Raw genomic sequence first — 26892 nt, 5'->3', positions numbered from 1 at the left:
AGGCTGCAGAAGTAGTCCGGGGGGCGGGCCGCAGGACGATTACCAGGCCAAGGGGCGCGCTCTGAAGGGCGGGCCGGAGGACATGAGCGGGGAGCTAGGGGACCGGGCTCAGGAGAGGAAGTCACAGGGGTACCGGGGTCTGGGGATGGAGGCTCTGTGGGACCAGGACCAAGCGATGAGACATGGGGAACTGTGACTGGACGGGATGGGTCACTGGGAACTGGGGCTGGATGGGACGGAGGCGGGATGGGGAGAACCGGGGCCGGGCAGGACGGAGGCGGAACACCGGGGACTGGAACATCGGGGACTGGAACATCGGGGACTGGAACCGGTGATGGAACACCGGGAACTGGAACCGGCGACGGAACACCGGGGACTGGAACATCGGGGACTGGAACATCGGGGACTGGAACATCGGGGACTGGAGCCGTTCGAAACATCGAGCCGGACGGAACATCGGGGACTGGAACCGGCGACGGAACACCGGGGACTGGAACCTCGGGGACTGGAACCTCGGGGACTGGAACCGGCATCGGAACACCGGGGACTGGAACTGGCGACGGAACACCGGGGACTAGAACCGGCGACGGAACACCGGGGACGTGGATCGGACCAAACCTTAACTGACACGCAGCGACCAGGGCCCGGAGGGCCTCCCGCATGCCCTGGAGAAGAGGGTCCTTCTCCTCCGAGGCAAACGTGTACGGCTGAGCTGTCAATGCCGACATAGCCCGCTCCTGGGCTGTTGCCGACTGACGCCCCTCAGCGGCGAAGCTGGCCATCTGCGCCTCGTGCTGCTGTAGAGCCCCCTCGATCCTCTCGAATCGGCTCGCCGGTGCAGGAGTCTGTGCTGGGTCCATGACTGGACATATTGTAATGTTACGACTCGTGTGTAGACCCAAATGCACCCTCGACTCCAGGGATCCTTCGAACTTATATTCCACACTCTGGAAACGGCAGGCAGAGTATCAACAGGACGAAGGGCTGGTAGGTTCTCGGGGAGTTGGACTAGCGGGTTAACCAGGGACAGGCAGGGTCGGCGACAGGACAGAGTATCAACAGGACGAAGGGCTGGTAGGTTCACGGTAGTGTTGTTACGAGATGTGCCGACGCTTTGAAGCGTGTGTGGAGTAATGGAGGGGGCGTTTCCTCGAAGCGCGTATCGAGGCTTGCTTCATTTAGGGGCGGAGCCAAAAATGATGACGTCCGAAGCCTCGCTGCCCGGCTGTACCACGTGACTGCTTCGGGAAGTGGTTCAGATATTGCCGAGAGGTTTGACAGCAATATAAACCCCTCAGGCTCCATTCAAAATGTGGGTTGTTGGTTGAGAGTTTGGAGAGTTTAGAGAGAGCGATAGTTTGGAGAGTTAGGAGAGAAGGATAGGTGATAAGATGGAACTGTTGAGAAACTGTTATTTCTGAATAAAAATGAATAAAATGTCCCCTGTCCTGTACATCACTGTCCAAGTTACACAAGCATATTCAGTCCCCTCTTCCTAGTCACACACACACACTTTCACTGTCCTCTGCCTGCTTAAGCCCATGCCATTTTCCTAAAGTGACATAATAACATTACACAACCTGCCATATCATATGATACTACCATTTTGGGAACATTTACACACACAGAATACATTCAAAAAATATTTTATTATGCACATTTGTGATAATTTATGTACAGAAATGATTTGGTCATACATTTTTGTAATTCATAGTCATTCCCAACAGCCATAACACACACATTCAATGCATCACATTATGTGGTTCAGATACAGCTGCCTGTGATTATGCACTTGGCCAGTAGGTGGTTTCGTGAGCACATGAAGCTTCGAGTAATGAACCCTTTCTCGAACCAATTGGCTGAAGTGGTTCGATGCCTCATGAGGCTTCATCTCACCAACACTAGTTCACGGGGAGTCGGACTAGCGGGTTAACCAGGGACAGGCAGGGTCGGCAACAGGAAATCCGTCTAGAAACAAGTGCTGGAGAGTCTGGCATAGAAAAGGAAGAACAATCTGGCAAGGTGTGTGTGTGTGTGTGTGTGTGTGTGTGTGTGTGTGTGTGTGGCAGGAGACTATATAGGGATTTGATTAGTGATCAAAGACAGGTGTGTGAACAGGTGAAGGAAGTCAGACTGACGAGGTGGGAGTGACTGAACCACAGAGTGAGGAGCTGAACTGTGACAACAGGTGTGTGAACAGGTGAAGAGAGTTAGACTGACGATGGGGAGTGAGGAGGGTGTGGAGCTGAAACTGTGACACCTTATGTTTCATAATTTATTCATAATACAGTCATTATGATATTCTTCCTAATATTTCCTATTTATAATATCTTTACCTTCGCATTGAAAATGCCGGAAGGTTATGTTTTGATCGCCGTGTATTTATTTATTTGTATGCGTGTTATTCGCAAAACTCAAAAAGTATTGAACCGAATCGCATGCAATTTGGTGGGATGATTGTTTATTATCCGGGGACCAGTTGATTAGATTTTGGGATCGATCGGGTCAAAGGTCAAGGTCAAGGTCATGGAAAGGTCAACATCTTTTTTTTACCATAGCACAATACATTTTTGTCCAATTGGCATGCAACTAATGCCAAAATGTTCATAATTCAATGCCCAATCTTGTGATATGTGAAGGTATGCGCTCTACCGAGTGCCCTTTCTAGTTCTATATGTATTAATTTAAAGCATAAGACTTCTACTATGTACATGTGCAGAATCAAAATGAACTATTACAACCTAAAATGTCCAAGGTAATGCTGAGATGACTGTGATGACATCGTCAGTGTTATTCTCTTAGACGTTAGTTGGCTCCTCCACAGCCACAGAAGTCATTATTCAAGGCAGTGGTAGTCCTCATGACAATTAAACTGATCTTATTGTGTAACATTGTGGAAGTGTCACATTAATAAGAACCGATTTTGAGTTGTCAAGGTTGTGACACCCTTTTGTTTATCATGAAGACCCCTCTGTTATTTTCTATTTGACCGCTTCCCTTATGAAAAAGGGCTGCTGAGCATCTGGACCAAAATCAATTTATTTAACAGATTTGATTTATTTTGGTACCTTTATCTATTTAATTTAACATGTGTAATTGATTCATTATTTCAAAATGGGAAACTAAATTTGGTTCTGAACTTAATGACTTTAATGTACTTGATATCTCAATGTATAGTTGTTCTTGAGGTTTCCATCACATGACATGGTCCTCATGAGCAAGTAGACTTTGCTTCATTGCCACTATTTTAGAGATGTTCAAACTTTACATTACTCTGAGCACCTCTAGGACTCTTTATCCATGCTGACTTTAATGGTCACATTTCCTTCAGGACTTTGAAAACAGCAGTTACGATAAAAAATCACACACCAAGGTTCATTTAATAGAAGTAATGGAGCTTTCAGTTGTATTTAAGTCTCTACCAGGGTCATACATTTGCTTTGAATGAATGTTTTGTATGTTGCTCTTTACTACTGAATAAAGAAAACAAATATTAAATATGAGACTTTGACTTTAATGGATTCAGGTATTTTAAAATACCTAAAATAGAACTAGCTGTTGGAACCTAACCAGACATAAACACACACACACACAAACACACCATGCAGCACTTGCATGCATAAATGCAGCACATCCATGAAAACACGCATTTACTTAATGCCTTCACATTCACCCTTTTTATAAACAACCTGTGTAGACAGAGATCCACGATAGAGAGGCTTTTTGCTGAGGTTGTTGCAGACTGTAGAAATAGGTCACTGCACTGAACACACACACGCGCGCACACACACACCCACACACACACACACACACATCCTCGCTTTCTTTTCCTCAGACACATAGACAGACACACATGCATGGACACAAACACGCGTGTGCGCATAAATGCACACACACTTCTTCCATTGATTCAGCCTGCCCTCAGCCTTTCATGTACCTCTCTTTTGCCCCCTTGCTCTTTGCATTTCATTATTCCACCCTCTCATCCCTTTCTTTCCTTCTCTCTTATCCCCCACTGTCATCAGACCTTGTCTTCCCTATTGATGTTTGCACAAAGTGGTTGCGCGGGCAAACATGTTGTCTCTATGTGCATATTCCAGGTCAGTGGTTCTGTAATGGAGATATGACTGTAAGTGGAAGATTTTCCATTCGCACTTGGTTATGCATAGTTTGATGCACACACTCACTCACCTTCTCATTACAGTGACACACTGTAACGAAATCCGATGTCTCTCTTTCCTTTCTCTCTGTCTGTCTCTTATTAGTTGTGTTGTGGATGAGATGGATTTCTCAGGCATGGAGCTCGACGAAGCCCTCAGAAAGTTCCAGGCTCACGTTCGTGTTCAGGGAGAAGCACAGAAAGTGGAGAGACTCATCGAGGCCTTTAGGTGAGACTGTCAACTCGCTTACATCCAAGCTTCGCTGACCAACGGGCTCTGGCTTCATTTTTTAACAGAGCGCAACACAACAACAGTCCATCCCATGACTTTGCAGGACTAGTAAGGGCACTCTGGACCTTTTGAAATGAATAGAACTTTCTGCCTTTGGCCACTTATGAAACACTTGTAACGAAGCTCACAAATAGAAAAGTATTTTCTGATCTCATCTTAGCCTTAGGGTAACACACGGTTCCAGAATGGCATACTAATAGAGCGACTGTGTAGTGTTTACTGTAACTGGTTCTGCCAGCTCACTGTGGCAGGCTCTTATTTAACTAAAAGCTGTGCATCATTATCAAATTAGACTGAGTGCCTGTAACCTTTGACTTAACCCAGCAGTGTTTGATTGTCATGCAATCTGAGCTGTGATCTGAGCTGCAGGCAATCAGTGGGACCACAATACACGCTCTATTTCACAATTTTCTCCCTTGGATGGTACTTTCGAGACAAAACCTCAGGCTCTCCTGGCTGCATGGTTGTTGTGGGACCATTTTCCAAAATCACACTTGAATATGTAAAAGTGCATGTTTGGTACTCATGGGATTTTAGCATCAGCTTGTTTTCCGCTCATTGTGTCTTGTGAAGAGGCGGACAAAATACTGGACGTCTCGAGCCCGATGGAAATCAGGACCAGGATGCAATGGATCCAGTTACAATATTTAATGGCAAGAAGTTTCTCTTTATGCTTCATAATATATTCATAATAATATTCTCCCTAATATTCCCTATTTATAATATCTTGCTATATGTATTTATAAAAGCACAAGACTTCCTCTATGTACATGTGTAGAATCAAAATAACCTATTACAACCTTGCACTTGCCCACCAGTCGCTAAATGGATGAGCCATCTGAAAAAGAGGACCTTGAGAGACTTACCACAGCTTGAACACTCCCTTTGTGCCTCTTTATAGACTTTTGCAGCTTTGCCTCTAACAAACTCCTGGACAGAAACAGATTTTTAATGATGCAATTTTACCATCTGACTGAAAGGTCTCTGAGGCAAAAAACAGACAGCAGTGACTAGACAAGTAGGAGCTGCAATTGTCTCCTTATCCTCTGGCTGACGCTGCCCTTGAAATGTCCTGGTAATATCTAAAGATTTTTCCCAGGACTAAAAATGCAATAAAAATGGCCATAATTGTTTTCTGTTTCAGAGTAATTGGTTGCAATGTGGTATACATTGAATCTCCCTCTAATGTGCTGCTCTTTGCCTGAGGATTATCAGCTATGTCACCACCATGAGTTGAGCCACTGCCCCTTTGAACTCACCAACCAAGATGTCCTTCTGAATTGCACTATGTTGCTTGTATTATTAAATGTAAGCATAAAAAATGCACAGCATGTTAATAATCTTTCAACATCTTTCTGACTCCATGATATGTGGACTTTGTTTGTCTGAGCTGCTAACTTTGACTTTGTCTTTTGGTGGTCTGCTAACTTGGGCTATATATTGTCATTGTTTTATTATTATTGTTATTATCGTTTTGATAATGTAACACTATGTATTATACCTTTTCTTAGTACTTTCCAACTGTCTTTCCCTGTTTGTGGCACTTAACTCCAAGACCATTGATTATACAGTTTTTGGACACATTTGAATTTCAATCTTATTATGGTATAAAAAGTCAGAGGATCAGCAAAGCCTTTCAATTCCTGCTGTAAAGACATTAATGGACCAGTGGTAGACTGGCCCTCGGATCAACATTTCCTTCAAGCGAGACACCGACTGTGGCACAAATTCGCAGTTTACATTTTTTTAAATGTCAGAAAACAGCTGGGCACTGTAGATTGTATTAAACATTATTTTTAAGACTGGCCTTAAAACCTTTTTAGCCAACTATTTTCTTTCCTATTATCATTCATTTTTTAACTATCTACTGGCTCTGTAGCACTTTAAGATTCTTTTGAATGAAAAGTGCTTTACAAATAAAATGCAATATTGTTATTCATTATTATTATTACTCTGACAGAAATAAATAGCACATATGTTGAGGACTATTTTCAGCCACGGATTAATACTAATTTTGTGCCCTAGTGAGTATTTATAGCAGCAAGACGGATTATGTAGAATTAACTCAAAATAAACTCCAGGTTCATCATCATGTTCATCATCATCATGAAGGAACATGTCACTCAGTGCAAATGTGTGGCTTTTGATGTGTGACATTGTTTTTCATTTTAATAGCTAAAGCAGGCTGTATATTCATGAGCAATACTTGTGAGAAAGATTTGTTGGTTTTGGTCGACGGTAAAACATCAGCCATCTCTATTAAGGAAAGTAGTTCTATGGGCACAAAGTGGTGAGGGAAGAGAGCAAAAGAACAGTCATGACACATCCCCTCTCTGCTTCTGATTTGAGGGCCAACCAGAACACCCACGAGGCCATCAGTTAACCACAACTCACCCAATCACATGTGCCAAGTCCCTGGGTGCAGATTACAAATCCATCAGCCATCTGAGACCACACTCTCTGTAGCTGGGACCTGAGAGTCTATGTAGTCAGAAAAGAGCTTTTATTGGGACAAACAGACATCCAATGCCATGTCTGTTGCGTAACAGTTGTTATGTCATCTGTTTGAAGCGCGTTGTACTCTAGTCGTGAGTAGTTATTTTTTACGGAGCGGTATGTGCGCCAGCTGGCACGCAACATTCGTATGTCGAGATGAAGATAAGAGAACTGGAGCTAGAGGTTAAATAAACCGGTTACATAAGACGGAGATCCGTGAATGAAGCACAGACAAACACACACATGCAAAGGCTGATCGAAGCTTTATTTATTCACCCGAACTGTTTGCTCACTACACATCCATGCACATGTCCATTAGCTATCACATACACACTCACGCAGTAGATCTCGCCTTGCTTTCAGTCTTTGAAGAATTTGCTGCAGAATTACATCAATCAGGAGGCTCGCATGTGCCTTGTTTGTGTCTATGTGTGTGCATATTACATCCATAGCAGTGTTTGTGCCAAGCAGGATTTATTCTCCCCCAAACAGCCTCTGACCTGGGCTGCAGTCAATTGATACCCTATGAGTACTCTGGTCTTAGATGTTGTTTGGGGTCTGGGAAAAGGCTCCTGGTTGCAGGCCTCAGATGTGGCCTCTCGCTTGCATATGCTCTAACAAGTACATCGTTCTCTGGAGCAGAGCAGCCCTCTCCATGTCTGCATCCTGCCTGGCTGCAGAGATAAAAGCCTCCCACCACTGAAATGGCCCACTGTGTAAGTGTAAGTGACAGTCAGAAAGATAGGGAGGGAGCTGTGGGGGAAGGAAGGGTTGCAAGTGAGAGTTTGTGAAGCCTGTGGGCAGTGATGGAGCAAAGGAAGTCCAAATATGGCATCTCTGGCTCCAATGCAGCGTTACCCCACCTAGGGCCGTGGCATTTTGTCAAATGACTCCTGTCTCCTGTCAGTCTCATGGTTTCATGGTAGAGCGCCCCTCACATAGCCAGTAAGTATATCTATGAATCAGTCAGTTAGAATTAAAAATAAAGCTGCAGTTTGTATGATGAGACACCGGCCTAACAATCAGTCGGAATATGTTTGTATCAAAGCAGGAATAAGCAACTTTTCATAATAACTGCTTTTTATAATCTTATAAATTTGCACTGATCTCTCTGAACGATGCACTCGCTGATTCGTTCCTTCGAGCTCAGGGCACATTTTGGAAGAAACGAGCTGGATTGGTTTATGTGATTTGGTGACAGTACATCGGATATTATTATTCTCAGTGTGGTTTGTGTTTTCTTTTGTATTATACACCAAAGGTGTGGTAAGCTGGCAAATACTTTGCAATGTTAGTTTGAGCCATATTTGATTTCTTTGTGTTGCACAAGAGAAAACGTATCAGCGAGTTCATTCTGTTGTTCATGTCAAAAGCAGTACACTTCTCAGGATATGAATGATATTTGAATAACTGGGAGTGGTACTAGCTGCGGTCTCACCTACACAATCTCCTTTTTGTAAATAATATAATAATGGTATAGCGGCCGACAGAATTCAGACCAAGACTTGATAGAAAAGTGTCACACTTAAGCTCTATAACTATGTTGTCCTGTTTCCCCTCCACAGCCAGAGGTACTGTATGTGTAATCCTGATGTGGTGCAGCAGTTTCACAACCCAGACACCATCTTCATCCTGGCCTTCGCTGTGGTCCTCCTCAACACCGACATGTACTCACCCAACATCAAACCCCAGCGCAAAATGGGCCTCGATGACTTCATACGCAACCTAAGAGGTTAGTGTGTCCAAATACATATATGAGCATGTTTGACAGAAATAAAGTGTGTGTTTATATAGAGGCTGTGTGCGAGAGGTTAACATGGGTTGTATATAGTAACCAGTGCCACGTGTATCGACACACACACATAAACCTTTTACTGCAGATCATGAGGAGATCCATGCGAGAAATATTCCAGAATTAAAAGGAGGACAAAAACGAGGGCAGATAATGTCAAAGTTTTACAACAAGCACTCTCTTATCAACCTTATCGTCAGTCTTTTGAGTGACAGCCTCTTGAAGAGAAGTAAATTACTCATAGAGGCGGTGGGTGCTTGGCTCCGCTAGCTACTGTCAAGAAAACCATCAGCTGTGCAGGAGGAGATTCCTGATATCAATAACTCAGAGCTCTGCTCCAGAGAATGTGGCATTGACCCATTTAATTGAGGCTCACTTAGCATTAGATGTTCATGATATGAGCTTGAGTTTCCAGAGGCATCTCATCACCTGAGGCTCGAAACAAGGTCTGTCTCCGGCGGTTGAACAGTTACATTTCTATCAACCAGAACTTAAAGAAGAGAAGTTTAACTCTTATTTGTACCTTCAGTTAATGGAAGAAAACACTGTAAAATCATTCTAACTATCATTTTTCATGTGATATAGTACAGCTCAGTTTAAATGTGTTAGCTGAAAAGGTTTCTTCTTAAGTGACGAACTGTAGTGAGGATGTCTGTTTGCTGCTCTACAGCAACAACCAGGACAATATGACAGCACACATACTGACATCAAAGCAAAGGGAGAGGCAGAGTCCTTCTAACCTTGATACTGACCACTGCTACTTTTTCTGTACTATTGTTCCCTCAGGTGTGGATGATGGAGCTGACATCCCCAGAGAGATGGTCGCAGGCATTTATGAGAGGATCCAACAACGAGAGCTCCGCTCCAATGAAGACCACGTCACCTATGTGAGCCACGTGGAGCAGTCCATCCTGGGCCTCAAAACTGTGAGTGGGATTTGTCTTTCCTTGAGTATTTCTCATTTCGGCGAGCTGTTTGGACTGTCGCCTATTTTCTTGTGTCGTGTTTTATTTCACAGCAGTCCGTCCTCTCAATCTGTCATCTCCGTCTCTTTAACTTGGCCTCTGTAGGTCCTCGCTGTGCCCCACAGACGTCTGGTGTGCTGCTGTCGTCTGTTTGAGGTACCTGACGCCAACAAGCCTCATAAACAGAAACTGTCCCAGCTCCAGAGAGAGGTCTTCCTCTTCAATGACCTGCTGCTGGTGAGGAACCTCGCTGCGATACTCTATGCAACTGAAATCACCATATATTGCTAGTTCTTACATAATCAGACATGATGTTAATTACCTTCGCATTGAAAATGCCGGAAGGTTATGTTTTGATCGCCGTGTATTTATTTATTTATTTATTTATTTGTATGCGTGTTATTCGCAAAACTCAAAAAGTATTGAACCGAATCACATGAAATTTGGTGGGATGATTGTTTATTATCCGGGGACCAGTTGATTAGATTTTGGGATCGATCGGGTCAAAGGTCAAAGGTCAAAGGTCATGAACAGGTCAAAATCTTTCGCAGAACTCAAAAAGTATTGAACCGAATCGCATGAAATTTGGTGGGATGATTGTTTATTATCCGGGGACCAGTTGATTAGATTTTGGGATCGATCGGGTCAAAGGTCAAAGGTCATGAACAGGTCAAAATCTTTCGCAGAACTCAAAAAGTATTGAACCGAATCGCATGAAATTTGGTGGGATGATTGTTTATTATCCGGGGACCAGTTGATTAGATTTTGGGATCGATCGGGTCAAAGGTCAAGGTCAAAGGTCATGAACAGGTCAACATTTTCTTGAATCGCATGAAATTTGGTGGGATGATTGGTTATTATCCGGGGACCATTTGATTAGATTTTGGGATCAATCGGGTCAAAGGTCAAGGTCAAGGTCATGGAAAGGTCAAACTCTTTTTTTACCATAGCACGATACATTTTTGTCCAATTGGCATGCAACTAATGCCAAAATGTTCATAATTCAATGCCCAATCTTGTGATATGCGAAGGTATGCACTCTACCGAGTGCCCATTCTAGTTCTGCCATGTTGTGTGTGTCATGTGTCCCGACTGTAGATTCTGAAGCTGTGTCCCAAGAAGAAAAGCTCGGCCTCCTACACCTTCTGTAAAGCTATGGGTCTTCTGGGAATGCAGTTTCACCTCTTCAGCAATGAATGTGAGATGCTGTTTTACTGTGCTGCAGTTTTTTCATCGGACAGTTCCGCCTCGTGCAGGAAAAATGCTGAGCAAACTGTCAGGTTCTGGTGTAGCCAGCGGATCTCTGAGCTAAGACTTCCTTTTCTGTGCGAAGCTCAGTGTTTACACTCCGATTACCAACTTAAAATGCGAAAGTGGAGATGGAATCAAAGTTCTCATTGACACATTGATGGGGTTTCTCCTCAGACTACGCCCACGGCATCACCATGCTGAGCCCATTTACTTCAGAGAAGAAGCAGCTGGTGAGTTTCTGCTCCCCGAGTGGAGAAGAACTCAGGAAGTTTGCAGAGGAGCTCCGAGAGGCTATAACAGAAGTCAACGAGATGGAGCAGATACATATACAGTGTAAGGGAAGCACACACCTCCACATATGTGAATGCAAACAATCACTACTAGATATGGCTGCTTTCAATCTCTTTTCTTGTGTTGCAGGGGAATTGGAGAGGCAACAAGGCATCCAGCCAAGCGGCATACACACCAATGGCGGGCAAGTGGACACACACACAGGACACGGCTCTCCCTCAGGTGCTAGTTTTGCTCGTGCAGCATAAAATGCAAAACACTGCATACATAACTCATAACAATGCATACATTACTCATAACAATGCATACATTACTCAAGGCAATGTAGAAAATAGGACAACTTCATGGAATGACGGGTGCATGGAAAAGTGAGAAATTTGTGGATGATGTGGAGTGGATGATGATCAGAGGGCATAACGTTTCTATAATTGTCACATTGTCATGAATAAAAGGTTAGTTAGGTCCAGCAAAACCTTCAATTGTATATTTTGCATTTCTCTTTGCGCACAGATTCATTTGTATGGAATAAACAGACAAGCTACAGTACATGTTAATTAGTGATTTAGAGGTGTTGGTAGATGGATTGTGTAGACTTTGGAAAAAGCCAGGCTACATTTTTTTTCTTTATGCTCAGCTAAGATGCTGGCTCCATCTCTATATATACCAGACAGACTGGTAATAAGTGTATTTCCCGAATCTTTAGCTTTAGATATGTTTTGTTCCACTTTGGACACAACCGGATGCTATCACCTTACTCATAGAAATAAATACATTAAGCGTTGATTGAGTCAATTAAGTCAATTAAGTCTACTAATCTACTATTAAGAACTCTTTCCCTGTTTATAACATTCTGTATATGAAGTTTAAATCTGCCTGTTGACTTACGAATAGACCTGTTACGCCTACAGGGCAACAGGATGCGTACGATAAAACCGGCAACAACAACACAGTCGAGGTAAGTGCAAAAGCCACTCCTGTCTCCCTCAGGTAAGTGCCTGCTTCCCCTGCACTGTGTGTGTGGTTTTGCATTTGAGTGTTTGGTGTGTGTGTGTGTGTCTGTGTGTGTGTCTGTGCGTATGCAGTTAGATAGGGACCACCAGAAAAGAAAGTTTGCTTTATGCTTTGCTTTAAAAAGAGCTCCGAGAGCTCTGAGGTCCATCCCCACTATGCAGCCACAGATACAAAGGCCGCTGAGAGGAGTCAGCTGTAGTGGCGCTGTGCCATATGGGTGCATCCTCTGCATCCCGTCTTTTATCAGCTGCTGCTTGTCAGCCTTTCTGTCTAAGCCTTAGCGAGCCACCATAAGCCTGGCTGGCTCCTTTAATGCCATCTACAAAGACAGATAAGCTAGATACTGTTATCAGTCTGTGGAGTGTACGTGTGTACGTGTGTGTGTGTGTGTGTGTGTTTGTGTGTGTGTCCTTCTTTTAACTCAACATTGTGATAAAGGCTGTGTATCTCTTTTGCATCTTTTTCTCTGTTTTATTCCTTTGCCCATTCTTTCCACGCTCTCCTTCCTCTCAGTCAGTCCATTAGATTTGCAAGTAATTGTGTTAGGGAGACACCCCGCCCTCGGTGTCACCTCTCTCCTCTCCTGACACTCCCTTTTGACTTCTCATCCTGCCACTCATTGACCATGCACACAAACACACATACGCACACATACACACACACACACACGCACACACACACACACACACACACACACACACAACACACATACACACCCGCCACAACCTCTCACCAAAATCTTCTCTTACCCTGCTACCCTTTTCTCTTTCTGGACCAGTGTGTGTAAAACATCAGTGAGAGAAAAGGTAAATCATGTAGAAACATGATTGAGAGCAAAGCAGTTGGAGTGTGTGTGTATGTTGCATGTGCTCGCTCTGCACACCACCGATCTGCATGCCTGCATGCCCAAGTGTGTAAAACACCAGAGGGCTGCGTAGAGGCTGCGTTCAGGCTGGTAACTCCTCATGCGTTCTCTGACTGTTCCTAAACTAGGTGTCAATTCACAACAGGCTGCAGACCTATCAACTGAGCCAACCCAGCATTGAGTCGATGCCTCTGGCCCTGGCGGCGACACCCGCCCTGCTCAGCTCCATCCAGCCTGGAGAGCTTCGCCCAGAAACACTCATCCAATGTCAGCAGATCGTCAAGGTGATTGTTGTGGACCAGAGTGGGCGAGGGCGGATGGAGGCCTTCCTCAGCCAAGGCCCGGCTACCCATCAGCTCATCCAGTCGGCCATGTCCACACCTGTGCACGTCAGAGAGGGGGACGGCCCTCAGCCTCCTCTGCCGCCTCCACCTCCACCTTACAACCACCCCCACCAGTTCTGTCCACCTGACTCACCCACGCCCTTCCACCACACCCTGCCTCTCACCCGTAGGCGCAACTCCAGCGGTTCCCGAAGCATCGTCTGAGTCGATGGCTACTCTACAAACTTTGGGGGGCAGACACAAACCTCACGTTCACATGCAGCAACAGACACATGCTGGAGTACTAGCCTACTCACTTTGAATGGTAAGATTAAAGCATTGCTAAAAACAAGGAATATACTGCATGAGTCTCGGAAAAGGACAAAGGAAATCGAAACCAACGAGAATCTATTCATAGTCTTTAGTGCTGGTGTTTTTTTTACTATGGAGCAGCTTTGATGCCATTTCTGAAAGACAACTTTTCTTCTGTCATGTCAACCGGTAGCTGAAGGTGTTGTCTGTCTAGATTTCACACTCTTAAAACATCGTGTGACTTTGCTTTTTAAATATCACCTTTCCAACAAATGTGTCTGAGCTTTGACTGAAACTAAGGGGCATTGTCAGAAAAAGCCAACTGTGGCAGCCCTGAAAGGATAAGGGATCACTTCAAATATGAAGAACAAACTTATTTTGTTTTGTTCTCTTTCAGGATATTGATGTTCAGTTCACATCTCTTTGTTCAGTCCAGGTTTCCAGTGTTAGATACCGCTCTCTGTGAAGAAGCATTTCAGATGAGCTAATATTCTCCTCACCGCAATCTTTTTTTCCCCTCTCATCTCTGCATAATGTGAAGAAACAAGAGTGCCAGTTTATTTGTTTCCTTCATCTACTAGGGAACAGGTCACCAGTGTGTGAGGCAGAAGGCCAAAACAAGGTGAATTGCTCTTGCATCTCTACCCTGTCATGTGCAGTAAGCACGGATGATGCCACTCACGAAACCATCCTAAAACCACCTGACGACAATCATATTTTCTGTGCTTCATTGTTGTGTGTTCTAAACTTGTATGAGACGCTATCTTCACAATAGTGTATGACTGCCCTGATTATGTGGCATTTCGCTCCCACAGAGCTCAGGAGATTATTTGCTGCACTGTAACATGTAATATCTGAGTTGTACTGAGCGCAGTGTGCTTGTGGACTGTGTTCAGCCTGCTTACTCGTGGGCAGCAGGGAGTAAGTAATCCAAAACAAGGCGACAATAGCCAAATGGACGCTTTTCTCCTGCTGCACATTTACTCCTAATGGGTTACCTAGTGTGAATACTGTTGTTACCTTCGGATTTAGGCAATATTTGTGCCCAGAAAACTCTTAGCTTTAGTTTGAAAATGTATATGAATCGCTCCATACAGGGTAGACTAAGGTCACCTCACAAAAACATGACTCCCCTCGCACAAAATATATTTTTCCTTGCACACTGAAAGTTATATAAGCAGAGTTGCATTTCTATACTGAATGTTAAATCGGGAAGCGGTATTGATAATGGATGGATGTTAAATAGGGGGGAAACTGAAGATGGAATAACATGGAATAATTATTGATTTTATCATCGGGTTGTCTGTCCAGTGTCGATAGTTCGAGCTTGAGCCAGTTTGTACAGCAGATTGCAAATCATCCAACTGAGACACACCGAACATGTCTTGTACCTTTTGCACCACAGAATATATTGGATATTTTGTTTATAGATAATATAGATTTATTCTGAAAAAGTGATTGGTTTGCCCAGTGTGTGTATCTACGTATGTATTTGTACAGAGAAGAATCTAGTTTAAAAAAGGATATTATAGTTATCATAGCTATTATTATAGCTATTATTATTATTATTATTATTATTATTATTATTATTATTATTATTCACATTTAATATGAAGGAGTGTCCTGAATCCCACTGCTACGAGAGGCAGTAAACAGACAGTTTTTATAGAACACACTCCAGTTACCATGGTAACACACAGAGATATAAATACAGATCTACATTTATTATGAAATTATAGTCATATTATTATCGAATAATTAGGAGATCGCTGTGTCACCTGTTCAGGTGTGTAAAGGGCTATGCTGTATTGATGAATATGTGAAGTGAATCACAGGTCATGCACACATGTGCATACATAACCACACGCACACGCTGACATACACAAACATGCACATAGCTGCTAAAGCAACAGCAAATCCAACTGAGAATCATCTTCGAGACGGATTTCTCGAGTAAACAACCCCACTTTGTTTACTGTAAACTCTGACTTACTTGTACTATAGAGCATGATATTGTTTTTGTCATTAACAGTACACACGGGCAGTTTAATTATATGTTGTATCATTATTGTCGGGGCATGTTGGGCTGATTGATGTCATTTTCTCCCCTTGCTCTACTTCCTGTCTGCCCGACCCCTTGCCCCCGCCTTCTCTGTGGTTGTCATGGAGACGCACCACTCTGCATCCTCACTGTCATTAATCTTTGCACCCTCACAATATTTCTAAAAGGGGAGATTTCTTAAAGATCAACATGTTTACTAATGGAATATTTCAATTTTTTTTTCTGTTCAAAGAGAATGAAAGAATAAAGTAGTTTTTACTCTCGGTTCTGAACTGTCTGTGTGTGTGTGTGTGTGTGTGTGTTGACACTGGAATCAATTCCACCACGTCTGCATCTGTATCACTTCTGACCTCGCTAATGAATGAATGTGCTCCAGGTGTGCAAGGAGGACGCTGGAATAAAGGCGCGTATGGGAAGTCAGTCTGCACAGGTGATCCAGTGTCCTCCCAGCACAGTGTGGGTCTGAACTCATTCATTAACGAATGAGAACGCTAAATTGAGTCTGACTTGTACTTGTGGAGTGTCAAGTTGTGTGTTGTAGTCAGTCTGCATGTGTGTGTGTGTGTGTGTGTGTGTGCGTGTCCACAATTTAGAGTATATCATTTTCCATGCATCTTGGGTCCTGTCCTCTAATCAATATGACGAGCAAGTTATATGGCTTTGACAAAACGCCTACATTTGAGTTCTCAAGGCCAGAGAAAAAAATACAAGTTACTTTTATTTTTGCAAATCACTCTTGAGAAAGAATAAACAAAACAGAAATGCTGCAAACACTTCAACATAGTCAGAATTAAAACGAGATTGAAACTAAAACACCATTTTGGCTGAATAAATTAGCTTACAAAAACATTGGTAATATCAACATAATACTTACAATATTCGGTGAAATCAATGTGTGCGAAGTATCTGTAGGCTTATAAATGTGATAGAGCTTTCACAATCAGCTCACCGCTTTGCTCTTTCCTCCCCATTGTTTCTGAAATTCTTTGTCACTGTCTCCATTTTGTTTCTCTCACTTGCTTTGCAAACAAGTGGACAAGAGGTTCATTAAGGGAGGGGGGGGCCGGACTGAGAAGTGGGTGGAAATGGAACAACAAAGTCTTGGTTGACTGACCGATCGTTCAGCTCAAACAGTGCTGTTCGCTTCCTGTTTCTCCTCATCCCTCCTCTAAACTGGTGTGGTGGAGGCGGCCGGTCCAGAGTCTCATTCTCCCCCAGGCAAAGGTGTCCCCTCCGTCAGTCTCTTACATAGTGGTCTCCTCCCATTCCAGCTCAACATCACCTGAAGACCAGTACAAATGTGTGGAGTGAGCACTTTGCGTGTGTGTTTATTCAAGTGTGTGTGTGTGCATGTGAGTGTGTTTGTATGTTGTTTACCTTCCATGGCATCCAGAGAGTCCATCTTCTCCAGACCTGAGTAGCTGACAAACCAGATGGCTTGGCTGTTGCCTTTGTTGTTTAGAAGTTCCAGTGTACTTTGGTGCAGGAAGATGTACTGGGCCTGACACACACACACACACACACACACACACACACACACACACACACACACGTACACATTGACAAGCACTGAGCAATTGTCCATCACATTTATTTGGTGTAGAATAGAGCCGGGTGTCCTCCTGGCTTTATTACAACAACCCTGATTTGAGTCAAACTGTCTTTGGAAAGATAAAAGCAAACAAATAAAATAATAAAAACTTGTTGTTCTCGTTATAATACTGGAAAGAGCTATTTCATTTTGGATTGCTTCAATGTGAATCAATACTACGACAATTGATTCAAGACTTGTTATATCTCTTTCAGGACTCAAACCTTTTAGAGCAAATAGTTAAAATAATTACTGGATGTCACATTTCAAGATAGCTTTCCATTCATATAAAAGTGTCTCACTGGTGCTGAAAAAAGTTGCTTCGGCTTCCTCCTGTTTTTTTGCTCATATTCATTGGACTGGTGCTCTGGCTGAGTGGAGAGAGATGGACGCCTGAGACTGGCATGCTTCAGATGAATGCACAGAGCAACTCTTTTTTTGTTTGGACTGAAGAAAAACAGGTTTACTTTCTATCCGAGTCAATTTAGTTCCCTTATTAAACAAAAACCCATTGAGATCTGTGGATGGCTGTTGACTCGAGGAGAGGACCTGAGCAGACGGACCGAGCGGGCCCGACCATTGAAGGGAATGAGTGGCGCTCTGGCAGAAAGTTAGTCCAAGTCACTGGTTCCGCTAAGGCCTGCATCATTTATTTTACACATGGCCTATTAGAAGCTGTTATCTATATAAAGTAATGAATTTCCTTCAACCCAACAACAATTAATTTTACGAGTCTACCTGTGTTGTGTCACATTTAACCTACTAAATCTGAATTTAAACCACATGTGTTTGTACAATCTTCCTCTTGCCCTCATAGCTTTATTCAATCCTGAATTTATTCACATTGGTTTATTGCTGTGATCTGGTGGAAGTGGAGACATATGAAACGCCTGTTAAAATGGTCATTCATTGTCATTTTGTTTTAATAGAAAACAACAATGGTTCCTGGAAGTATGAAGTAACTTTGCAAGATTTGATTCACATTTACAATAACTTCAGCATTTGCTTATGTTTTCACTTTTTTCAGATAAAAGTGTTAGATTTGTTTAAAACTTTTTCTAAAGCTGTCTGCCACAGATCTAATATTGCTATAAAATAGTTCATCTGAAAGCCTCGTGAAGCCAAAGTTCTTTTCGAACATGACTGGACTCGCATGGTAACAGCTCGCTGTCTCAAAGAATCAAGCAGCTCTTGTAGCTGCAGACACTGCAGGCTAATACTTCACAGCCAAAAGAAAGGCACAGAACATCGAGAAATAAAAAAACTATAAAACTGAAGAAAAGCACAGGCACTAGGCAAAGGGTCCCTGCAGATGCTGAGACACACACCACTGCTCTGCAAGTAATGACTGAATTGGGTAATTTTAGGATAGGTTCATGCTGTTTCAAAGGGGGAATCCTGCTCAGCGTTTGCCTTTAATCCACTGCCAGATCCTTTCCTCTCTCACTAAAATTATTTCCTAAATGTTTCCTCGTGGGGATGGGATCACAGCAGGACAGGATTCTTTTTTAAGTAGGACAACTAGACCGCCATTTTTCAGTCTTTGATGATTCTTCAGTGTACTGGAACAACTTAACACAACATACTGTAAATAGTCCTTTTTGGTTTGTTTATTCTCTCTCGGTTTTGAAATTCAATCACAGGAATAAATAACATTATTGTATTTGAATTGAACTCACCAAATTCTGTACCATGCACATCCGCTCGCTGCGTAGTTCAGCCACCAGGCCATAAATATCCACAAAGTCGTGATCTCTGACGTGCTGAATAAGGTGGTCGAGAGCGATGAACACACCTGTTCTGCCCACACCAGCACTGAGGAACAATGAGAGATGGACTTTGTTGATAAAACTCTATTTTGCCACCAAAAACATAATAAAGTACACTTTACTTCCAAGACCTTGCTATTATTTATGCAGTGTTCGTAAACTACCACTGACACGCCACGATACCTGCAGTGGACCACTATCGTGGTGTTGTTGTGTCTGTGGGCTCGGACGGCTTTCACAAACTTAATGAGAGTGCTGCAGGACTCTGGGACTCCGTGCTCCGGCCACGATGTGTAGTTGAAGTGGCGAACTAAGATAAAGTGCCCGTGCTGCACAGAGGAATTTATACAAGAGGAAATGTGAGAAAAAGGTTTTATGTTTGCCAAAAGTGGAACAAATAACACAAAGGTTCGTAAAAGGATAGGACCTGTGAGTTCATTATGAAGCAGGAGAGAGGAGACTGTTATCTCATCTTAGCATAAAGACTAGAAACAACTGTGTGTGTGTGTGTGTGTGCGTCTGGTGAGGTTTTTTTTGTGTTACCTTTTCTACTTTCAGGGTTCTGACTGTCCAGTCAGGAAGGACTTCCTCTGACACCTTTGAGATGAGAATGTCACTAAACACTGACATTGGCTTATTGTCCTCGGGCCAGTACTTGTGACACCGAATCTGAAATGTCACACACAAACACATGAGATATCTGCAGCAGATATAACCCGCCTGGTAAAACAATTGTTAAGGAGCCCGAAATTAAGTTCCGCCTGTCCTCTAATTACTATTTTATAACAGTGGCACATTTCTTATGACGCACTCGGCCTTTCTCGTAACACTGCGTGAGCATGGCGATGGTGTGGGTTCCCGTTTCCCAGATCATTCTCCAAAAGTCAGCCACTGTGCCGGGCAGAGGACCCTGGGTGGCTATGAACTCATTGGGACAAAGGTAGCCCTAGAAAACAGAATATTTGCAAACACACAAATTACTCCAGCACCATGAAGATCTAATGAAAATACAAAATGTTATTTACTCACGAATGAAATATTTAGAACAAGTTCCTCTAATGTGGAGGAGTTAAGCACTTGGCTTTTAGCGTCTGACAGCTAGTACTCACTGAGACAAAGCTGGCATTGATGTAGTCAGAGCCCGCAGTGCCCGGTTCAGACAGCAGCTTGACTCGGTTGTTATTGTCTGGACACAGTTTAAGTGAGAAGAGTGAGGTCGAAACATAAACATGAAATACAGCTGTGCAAGCAGAGGTGAAATCCATATGCAGCTAATGGTTGAGCTAACACACATAATGTGGGTATATGATAAGTATCATAACTCTGGAAAGCACATCAGGATAACCACTTACAAGGTTTGATGTTGGGGAAGCGGTTCTTTGATTTGTTCCAGGGCAGGTCAGCATCTGTGGTGGCCAGGTCCTGCAGGAGTTTTGGAAGCTCCTGGGGAGTTAATATGTAACACATCAATATTCAACTGGACTCACAAACATGAAATGTCAGGGCATGTATTTTTAAAATATCCATTTTGAACTTTCGCAAAAGACAAAAGTAAAATGTTTCTTTAATACCTACATCAAAGTTATTGGAATAACATTTTGTTTGACTTTAAAGAATACTGTTAAAATCAAGAAAGCACCGGAAGTCTTTAATTTGTGTTTTCAGATGGCTGCGGTAAAACAACGGGTGCAATAAAAAGCTGGTATTGATTTAGTTTGCAATCACTTTCTATGCATCTTCACTCTCTCCACGAAGTTTGTGTTATTATCTGCTTCCTGTGTTTAAAAAGCAGATGTTTCTTCATGCTCCGCTTTATTTTACCAATATTTTCTATAATTTCATCCTATTTCATGTATTTATACATTCTAAACAGGTGGAAAACACACTGGTTCAGGTTGTAGGCAAACACTTACACCAAACTCCTCTTGGAACTTAGCATTGTCAATGGCACACAGATCCTCTACGTGCTGCAGAAAAGACTTCTTGTTGACGGGCCTGACAGGGAGGTAAGGGCAGAAAGTGAGGCGCAGAGGGAAATGTACAAACAACTCAACAGCCACACGCTATTTTGTGCGAGTTTATTCTTGGATAAAATATTCTTATACAGAGCATGTTGATATATGCTGCAACTATTGTGTGTATATTCCAATTATTTATGCAGGATGACTTACTTGAGTGATTTCCTGTAGCTGAGCAGCCTGGACAAAAATAGACAGCAAACATCAACCAAAAATAAACAAATTAACTAAATAGTCACAACCCACGCTGTGGTATTTCTGTCCATGACAACTGAACTGATTCTCATTGCAGAGAGCACATGGCATTGTATGTTAAAGCAAAGGAGGTTTAACCATTTCTGATCAAATTCCTTTTGATTGAACACAGTAAACTGGTGTTGATACTCTGACATTCATGTTTCTCTAGGATCAAACATGTGGTCATTCCCCCGATGGATGTTGTTTCTTTGCATTACTGAAGATTTGTTGCTATGCAGATCCTCAGTTTTCTACTTGTGCCCTCTAAGGCCGCCACGCCTTCCAAGCAATTTCGAGATAGAGAGTGGGTAAACAAATTAAAATGGTCTCAAGCGGAGGAGTGTCTGCACAGCTCTGCAATCCCTTCCAGTGATGGAGGAAAAAGAAAAAGGCTGAAATGCTGATGTCACTCGTATATGCAACTAGCGACATCAACCAAGGGTTTAATAAGCAACATGGATGGATGATTTAAACCGTAATAGGTGACATGACAATGACACCCACGTAGTGATGCTTGAAAGGTGGAATGCAACAGGAAAACAAAGCACACACACCAAAATGTGGCACACGCATGTCAAAAAGCCAACTTACTGGATCACATAAATCTCTTTCCGCCTCAAGAAGAAGGAAGAATACCTGGTGAGAGAAAAGTGCTCAGTTTGAGAGTGCAAGCAAAGTTAATTGTGCCATTCGCGTGACAAGAAACAAGAAAAAGTGTGTTTTTATAGCATGAACTGAGTTGTGTGTGGTGTTTGTACAGATCTCAGCTCCAATAAAGCAGAGACACAATCCTAATGATTGCAACTTACAAACAGCTGGCACAGCCAAGCGGCAACCACAACATGCAATGCTGAACAACTTACAATCTTTTTGGACATTTCAAATAAGTGGAAAGCAAAGTATATTCAGGAACTGCCACCTTTTTCAGGACTACGAAGAGTCCCTGCATGTTGGGAGTTTAATAAGGAAGTCAAATATTTGCTCAAGTGGGGCTGTTATATTACCTTCCACTTATGAGAAATTGAAAACAGTTACCAGGCAAGAGGAAGACTTTTTATTTATCCATCTTCTCTCATGTGAGTTTTTATGTTTTCAATGTTCAAATCCTCTTGAAGACTATTTTGTATACCGTCCTTCATGAAACCCTCTATTTTGGTTTATTTTTGTATTTTGTCATTCAGTAGATATTTTTCAGATGGAGGGATGGAGGGTTTTCAGAAAGTTGCTGCTTATTGGTTGTTCCAATGTGAAGTCTATCTATATTGGAACAAACATATATATAAACGATTTTATTTGTACTCCTGTTGAAAGCGTTTCTATCTTGTAGTTCCTTGCCTCTGAGCCATCAATGACCTTAATACACCAAAATTAACACTTTTGTTTGACTTTGTTTCTCACCAGCTTGCAGCACTTATGGGCTACAAACTTGTTCGTGCCATGGCAGAAAAACAGAGGTGCTTGACACTGAAAGTGTATGAGGGGATGGTTTGAGAGATGCAGGCAGGACGGTTGTTCTGCAGACCACTGAAGATAAGCTATAAAGCCACAATGATGCTGTGTCATTGTGCTGCTGCTTCTATTTTCTGCACAAACTCTACAACACGAGAAGGTTTTGTGCCGACGGAGTGCACATGAAGCTAGCTGCATCAAAGAGATTTTTGTCTTGTTGATTTTTATTTAAAATCCCGTCTGCAGCGGCTAAATCAAGCCTGAATTCATGTAGTGTGCAGCCCCTCAGCTGACTGTAAATATGTGTTGTACTCAGTAAGTTGTGTTTTTAGATTACAACTAAACACAAAGACTAACCGGTTGAGTTTTTCTTGTTTCAGCTCCAGATCTGCAACAGCGATAAGCTGATCCAGTTTACACTTGGTCTCTATGATCTCTGCCTCTCTGGGTGAATAAGTCCCGCCTTCCTTCTTGCGCTGATGGATCCTAACGCGTCAATCAAACACATTTAGTTCATAACAAGGTAACTGCAGAATAAAAAAAATCTACAAGAGGAAACAGATATATTGAATATGATGCAATGTCAAATTTGCATTAACACAAAATTGCAATCAATGCTGCATATGAATGTTGGCAAAGTCTCGTGTGCCATCTTACTTGACGGAGCCACAGATGATGATGATGAACAACACAGCCAAAAAGAAGGAGAGCAGAACACCCAGAATAATCTGCTCTTCTCTGGTCAACAGTCCATTCGCTACAGAGAGGAGATAGAAGTGGCAATATCACACAGGACTATAGAGGCTTTATATTGTTCAGAGATGAATATAAATACCTGCAGTTTTGACATGATCCGAGTACTCAGAGTCTGTGTATTGGCCATTAATGTTCGTGGCTCTGAACTTGAACCTGGTCAAAATGGACCAGTCCAGTGTCAGCCTCATATAAAACATGTACATACAATGAACTTTAAATTGTCGTGTGGTTGTGTGTGTTGCACTCACACATAGACCGTGTTTGGCTTCAGACGTCCATTGCAGAAATTGCCAGTGTTGTTCCCCTTCATACAGTCAACGTTCCGTCCGATCACATACGTTCCTGCCGTAGTGTGATTCTGTCTCAATGCAGGCCGGCCCCCTGCTGACACGCTGCGACCACCTCTGACGTGTGCATCCGTGCGTAATGCCCCGTCCTCCAAGGAACACGGCGGGTTGGGGAACCCCTTGTCGGTCAGGTAAGGGGCAGGATGATCAAAAAAGGCATTCTTCCAGTTGGTCAGGTTTTGGACGTCCTTCACTGTGACAGGATGAGTCAGTCAGTTAGAGAGGGAAGGAATGAGTCAAATTACTGCTGATGTTAAGCCCTTTGGCGTTTGCATACATTTAGACTTTTGGAAGCTGAGGACAAAGTGGCAGACTGTAAAACAAGATTCTACTTGAGGGTCAAAGCCAAAAGTGAGGCCGATACCCAAGTGTATTCAACGAAGTGACGGTCGTCAATGTTTTTGAAGAGTCTTACCCCCTGACTCGGCCACGATGACCTGAATTTTTGTGATTGGTCCGTTGTCATCCCTATAGAAACAGGCAGGCATGCGGATGGTGATACTCCTGTGGGTTACCATGGCAACCCCTCCATGGCCTAGCACTGCCTCAGGTCTTTGGGTTGGCTTGGCCGGGGCTGGAACGCACGCAGAGCACAGAAGAGCAAGCACACACACACACACACACACACAAAGTTTTTTGCGTTAATACAGTGTGAAGATGTGGAATTAGTCATGACAAACCGACCATTGCTCCGTCCTCTACAGCGTCAACATCCCAACACTGAATTGATTTGAATTGAACACACATCTGACGATATTGCTGAGTTACATTTCCATTGTTAGAATAGGCCTGCTGTGATACTGTGCACTGGCAATTCTCTGTTTTCGAAAAAAAATGCTGCAACAAGAAAGGAAGAAACCCCGTGGAGCGATGCGGAGCACACACAGACCTGTGATCCCTGTAGTTATCTGGACATGTGGGCTTGGTGGGCTCCTTCCAGCCCCGTTCTTCGCGGAAATCTACAGAAAAATAGAAGAAAGGAGGAAGACGAGAGATGGGGACAAGGAGAAAAAGGAGTTCAAGAATTTGAACAAGATTAACCTTGTGTGGGTTTGGGCTGTTTGTATGTCTGTGTGTGTGAGATGTGTGTGCTTCACCTGGATGCTGTAACTGTGTCCTCCTTTTAGGCCCTCGATGACAGCACTCAGCATGTTTTGATTCCTTTCTGTGATATTAAGGCTTACGTTCTTGACCAGCTGGTCTTTTTCGTAGACGTACACAAAGTAAGCAATGATGTGTCCGTTGGGCTCCTCTGGAGGGTTAAAAGTCACCATCACACGGTTCACTTCCTCTGGAATAACTGATACTGTCACATTCTTGGGAGGGTCTTTAGGCTCTGGGGACAGAGTACAAATGATAAAGGGAACTAATAAATATGTGGGCATATTTACAGATGGCCAGCAGCGATGTGCAGCCAAGATTTCCACATACCCTCCTCCATTGTTTGAAATTCAATAGGCCCGATGGATTTCCCATCGCTGGCAGCGAGCGCCAGTGGACCAGTGAAAGCAGTGACAGTCACCAAGTAACGAGTGAAAGCAGTCAAGTTAGTGACAACGACAGTCGTCAACTCTCCTGGAGCTCTGACTTTTGAGATGTTCAAACCAGGACCATCCACCTGGTGTGACAGGAGAGTTCACGGAAAGACTTAATACTTCTATGTGAATGAGCAGAGTTGGATTCATTTAATCAATCATAACAGATCAAGAAGTATGTTGGTCAAAGAGCATCAGTGTGTTTTACAGTTGTTGGTGACGTGTTGTGTTTCCGTAAAAGCAAAAACTCGATGAACTGACCTGCACAAGATACGAAGTCGGTCCAGAGAGAACAGCCGGAGCGGCCCATGAAATGCGAAGGCCGCTGGAGGTGGGGATCACATTCAGGTCCCGGGGAGGGTCATCGGGGTCTAAGGGGGGAGATGAGAGAAGCATGATGCGTATTATGTGCTATCCAATCAAAAGAAGCCTGTTACATTTTGCTTCGTCATCATGCCGATGTTAATTGATGCTTCCATGCCATTGGCTCAGTGAATGTAAGCCAGGCCCATGTTTTTGCTGCTGAACGTGGTCATGTGGCCTATAACATGCCTTTATATTTGTAGGTATTGATCCATATATCATTAACATTTTTGTGAAAAGATACTGCTACAAACAACTGACAAAACAGGAAGTGGAGGTCGTGGACAGTGTTTTAAGCTACCGATGAGGGCTGAATCTCTGAACAACTCAAAGTTGCTACAATACTCGCGATACAATTTAAGTTTGTTAAGGTCTTGTCAAGTAGATGCCCATGTTACCACTGAAAAACCAAACATCAATTTAAATAGAATTGTACTTATTTAAACTGTATTATTTTTGCTGAATACCCAGAAATACATTTAAAAAGATATTCTCCTGAATGTCTCTCCCCTGGCAAGACAAAACGATATCATCACTGTAATCTTACTTCCAGGCAGTGTATGTGCATAATTCCAGTGTGTATATTGCCCAATTCCAGCGTTGGTCACTGCAGCCACTTTAAAGCGGTAGTATCTGTACTTGGCCAGGAAGTGGAGTGTGACGTTGTGCTTCTCCTCAACGCCATCTGAAGCATTTACTGAGACTGTGGCATTAGAGTCCACACAGTCTGAGGTCGGTTCGTCCTCTGGGGCCGGCTGTGCAGTAGTTAGTGTGTTTGGTTCACAAACAGTTGAAAGCAGCTGTGCAATGATGTGGTACTGTTTCAAGAGGCCTGGCATGGAAATTGGTGGAGCCCACTGAAGTGTCAAATTGTTAGGTGGGACCTGAGAGATGGTGAGGAAGCGAGGGGCAGCTGGGGCTGTTAAGGGAGACAACATGATTGAATTAGATATCCAGTCAGTATAACTGTATATGTGTAATTAAACGCCAACATGTTATACAATACCA

The 26892-nt window shown here is 43.1% G+C and overlaps 2 protein-coding genes across 5 annotated transcripts in view; one reads left to right on the top strand and one right to left on the bottom strand.

Moving 5' to 3' along the window:
- iqsec3b (IQ motif and Sec7 domain ArfGEF 3b) overlaps positions 1–16086 on the top strand; it is a 28538-nt gene extending 12452 nt beyond the window's left edge. Inside the window, exons 7-15 of one of the 4 annotated variants that reach the window (XM_056417666.1) lie at positions 4266–4388; positions 8513–8679; positions 9526–9665; positions 9810–9941; positions 10803–10902; positions 11130–11288; positions 11376–11468; positions 12155–12201; positions 13251–16086. In XM_056417666.1, the coding sequence (XP_056273641.1) occupies positions 4266–4388; positions 8513–8679; positions 9526–9665; positions 9810–9941; positions 10803–10902; positions 11130–11288; positions 11376–11468; positions 12155–12201; positions 13251–13670 (1381 nt within the window). In that variant the 3' untranslated portion in view covers positions 13671–16086. Of the gene's footprint in view, positions 1–4265; positions 4389–8512; positions 8680–9525; positions 9666–9809; positions 9942–10802; positions 10903–11129; positions 11289–11375; positions 11469–12154; positions 12234–13250 lie in introns of all 4 variants that reach the window. The other 3 variants (XM_056417669.1, XM_056417668.1, XM_056417667.1) reach the window with 3 other exon arrangements.
- A 502-nt stretch (positions 16087–16588) lies between these two features.
- Positions 16589–26892, bottom strand: part of ptprq (protein tyrosine phosphatase receptor type Q) — a 34432-nt gene continuing 24128 nt past the window's right edge. Inside the window, exons 43-63 of the mRNA XM_056417007.1 lie at positions 26432–26803; positions 25783–25892; positions 25418–25604; positions 25084–25322; positions 24876–24945; positions 24402–24560; positions 23888–24179; positions 23719–23792; positions 23541–23640; positions 23241–23369; positions 22026–22070; positions 21351–21377; positions 21093–21174; positions 20532–20622; positions 20289–20365; positions 19991–20125; positions 19723–19848; positions 19363–19508; positions 19090–19225; positions 17197–17320; positions 16589–17101 (exon numbers count right to left, since the gene is read on the bottom strand). Coding sequence (XP_056272982.1) covers positions 17064–17101; positions 17197–17320; positions 19090–19225; positions 19363–19508; positions 19723–19848; positions 19991–20125; positions 20289–20365; positions 20532–20622; positions 21093–21174; positions 21351–21377; positions 22026–22070; positions 23241–23369; positions 23541–23640; positions 23719–23792; positions 23888–24179; positions 24402–24560; positions 24876–24945; positions 25084–25322; positions 25418–25604; positions 25783–25892; positions 26432–26803 — 2759 coding nt within the window. The 3' untranslated portion in view covers positions 16589–17063. The remainder of the gene's footprint in view (positions 17102–17196; positions 17321–19089; positions 19226–19362; positions 19509–19722; positions 19849–19990; positions 20126–20288; positions 20366–20531; positions 20623–21092; positions 21175–21350; positions 21378–22025; positions 22071–23240; positions 23370–23540; positions 23641–23718; positions 23793–23887; positions 24180–24401; positions 24561–24875; positions 24946–25083; positions 25323–25417; positions 25605–25782; positions 25893–26431; positions 26804–26892) is intronic.

This window comes from Pseudoliparis swirei, chromosome 6 (genome assembly GCF_029220125.1).
Source record: "Pseudoliparis swirei isolate HS2019 ecotype Mariana Trench chromosome 6, NWPU_hadal_v1, whole genome shotgun sequence".
Lineage (NCBI taxonomy): Eukaryota > Metazoa > Chordata > Actinopteri > Perciformes > Liparidae > Pseudoliparis > Pseudoliparis swirei.
Note: the sequence above shows the minus strand (reverse complement) of the source record. Positions and strands in the feature narration are given on the sequence as shown.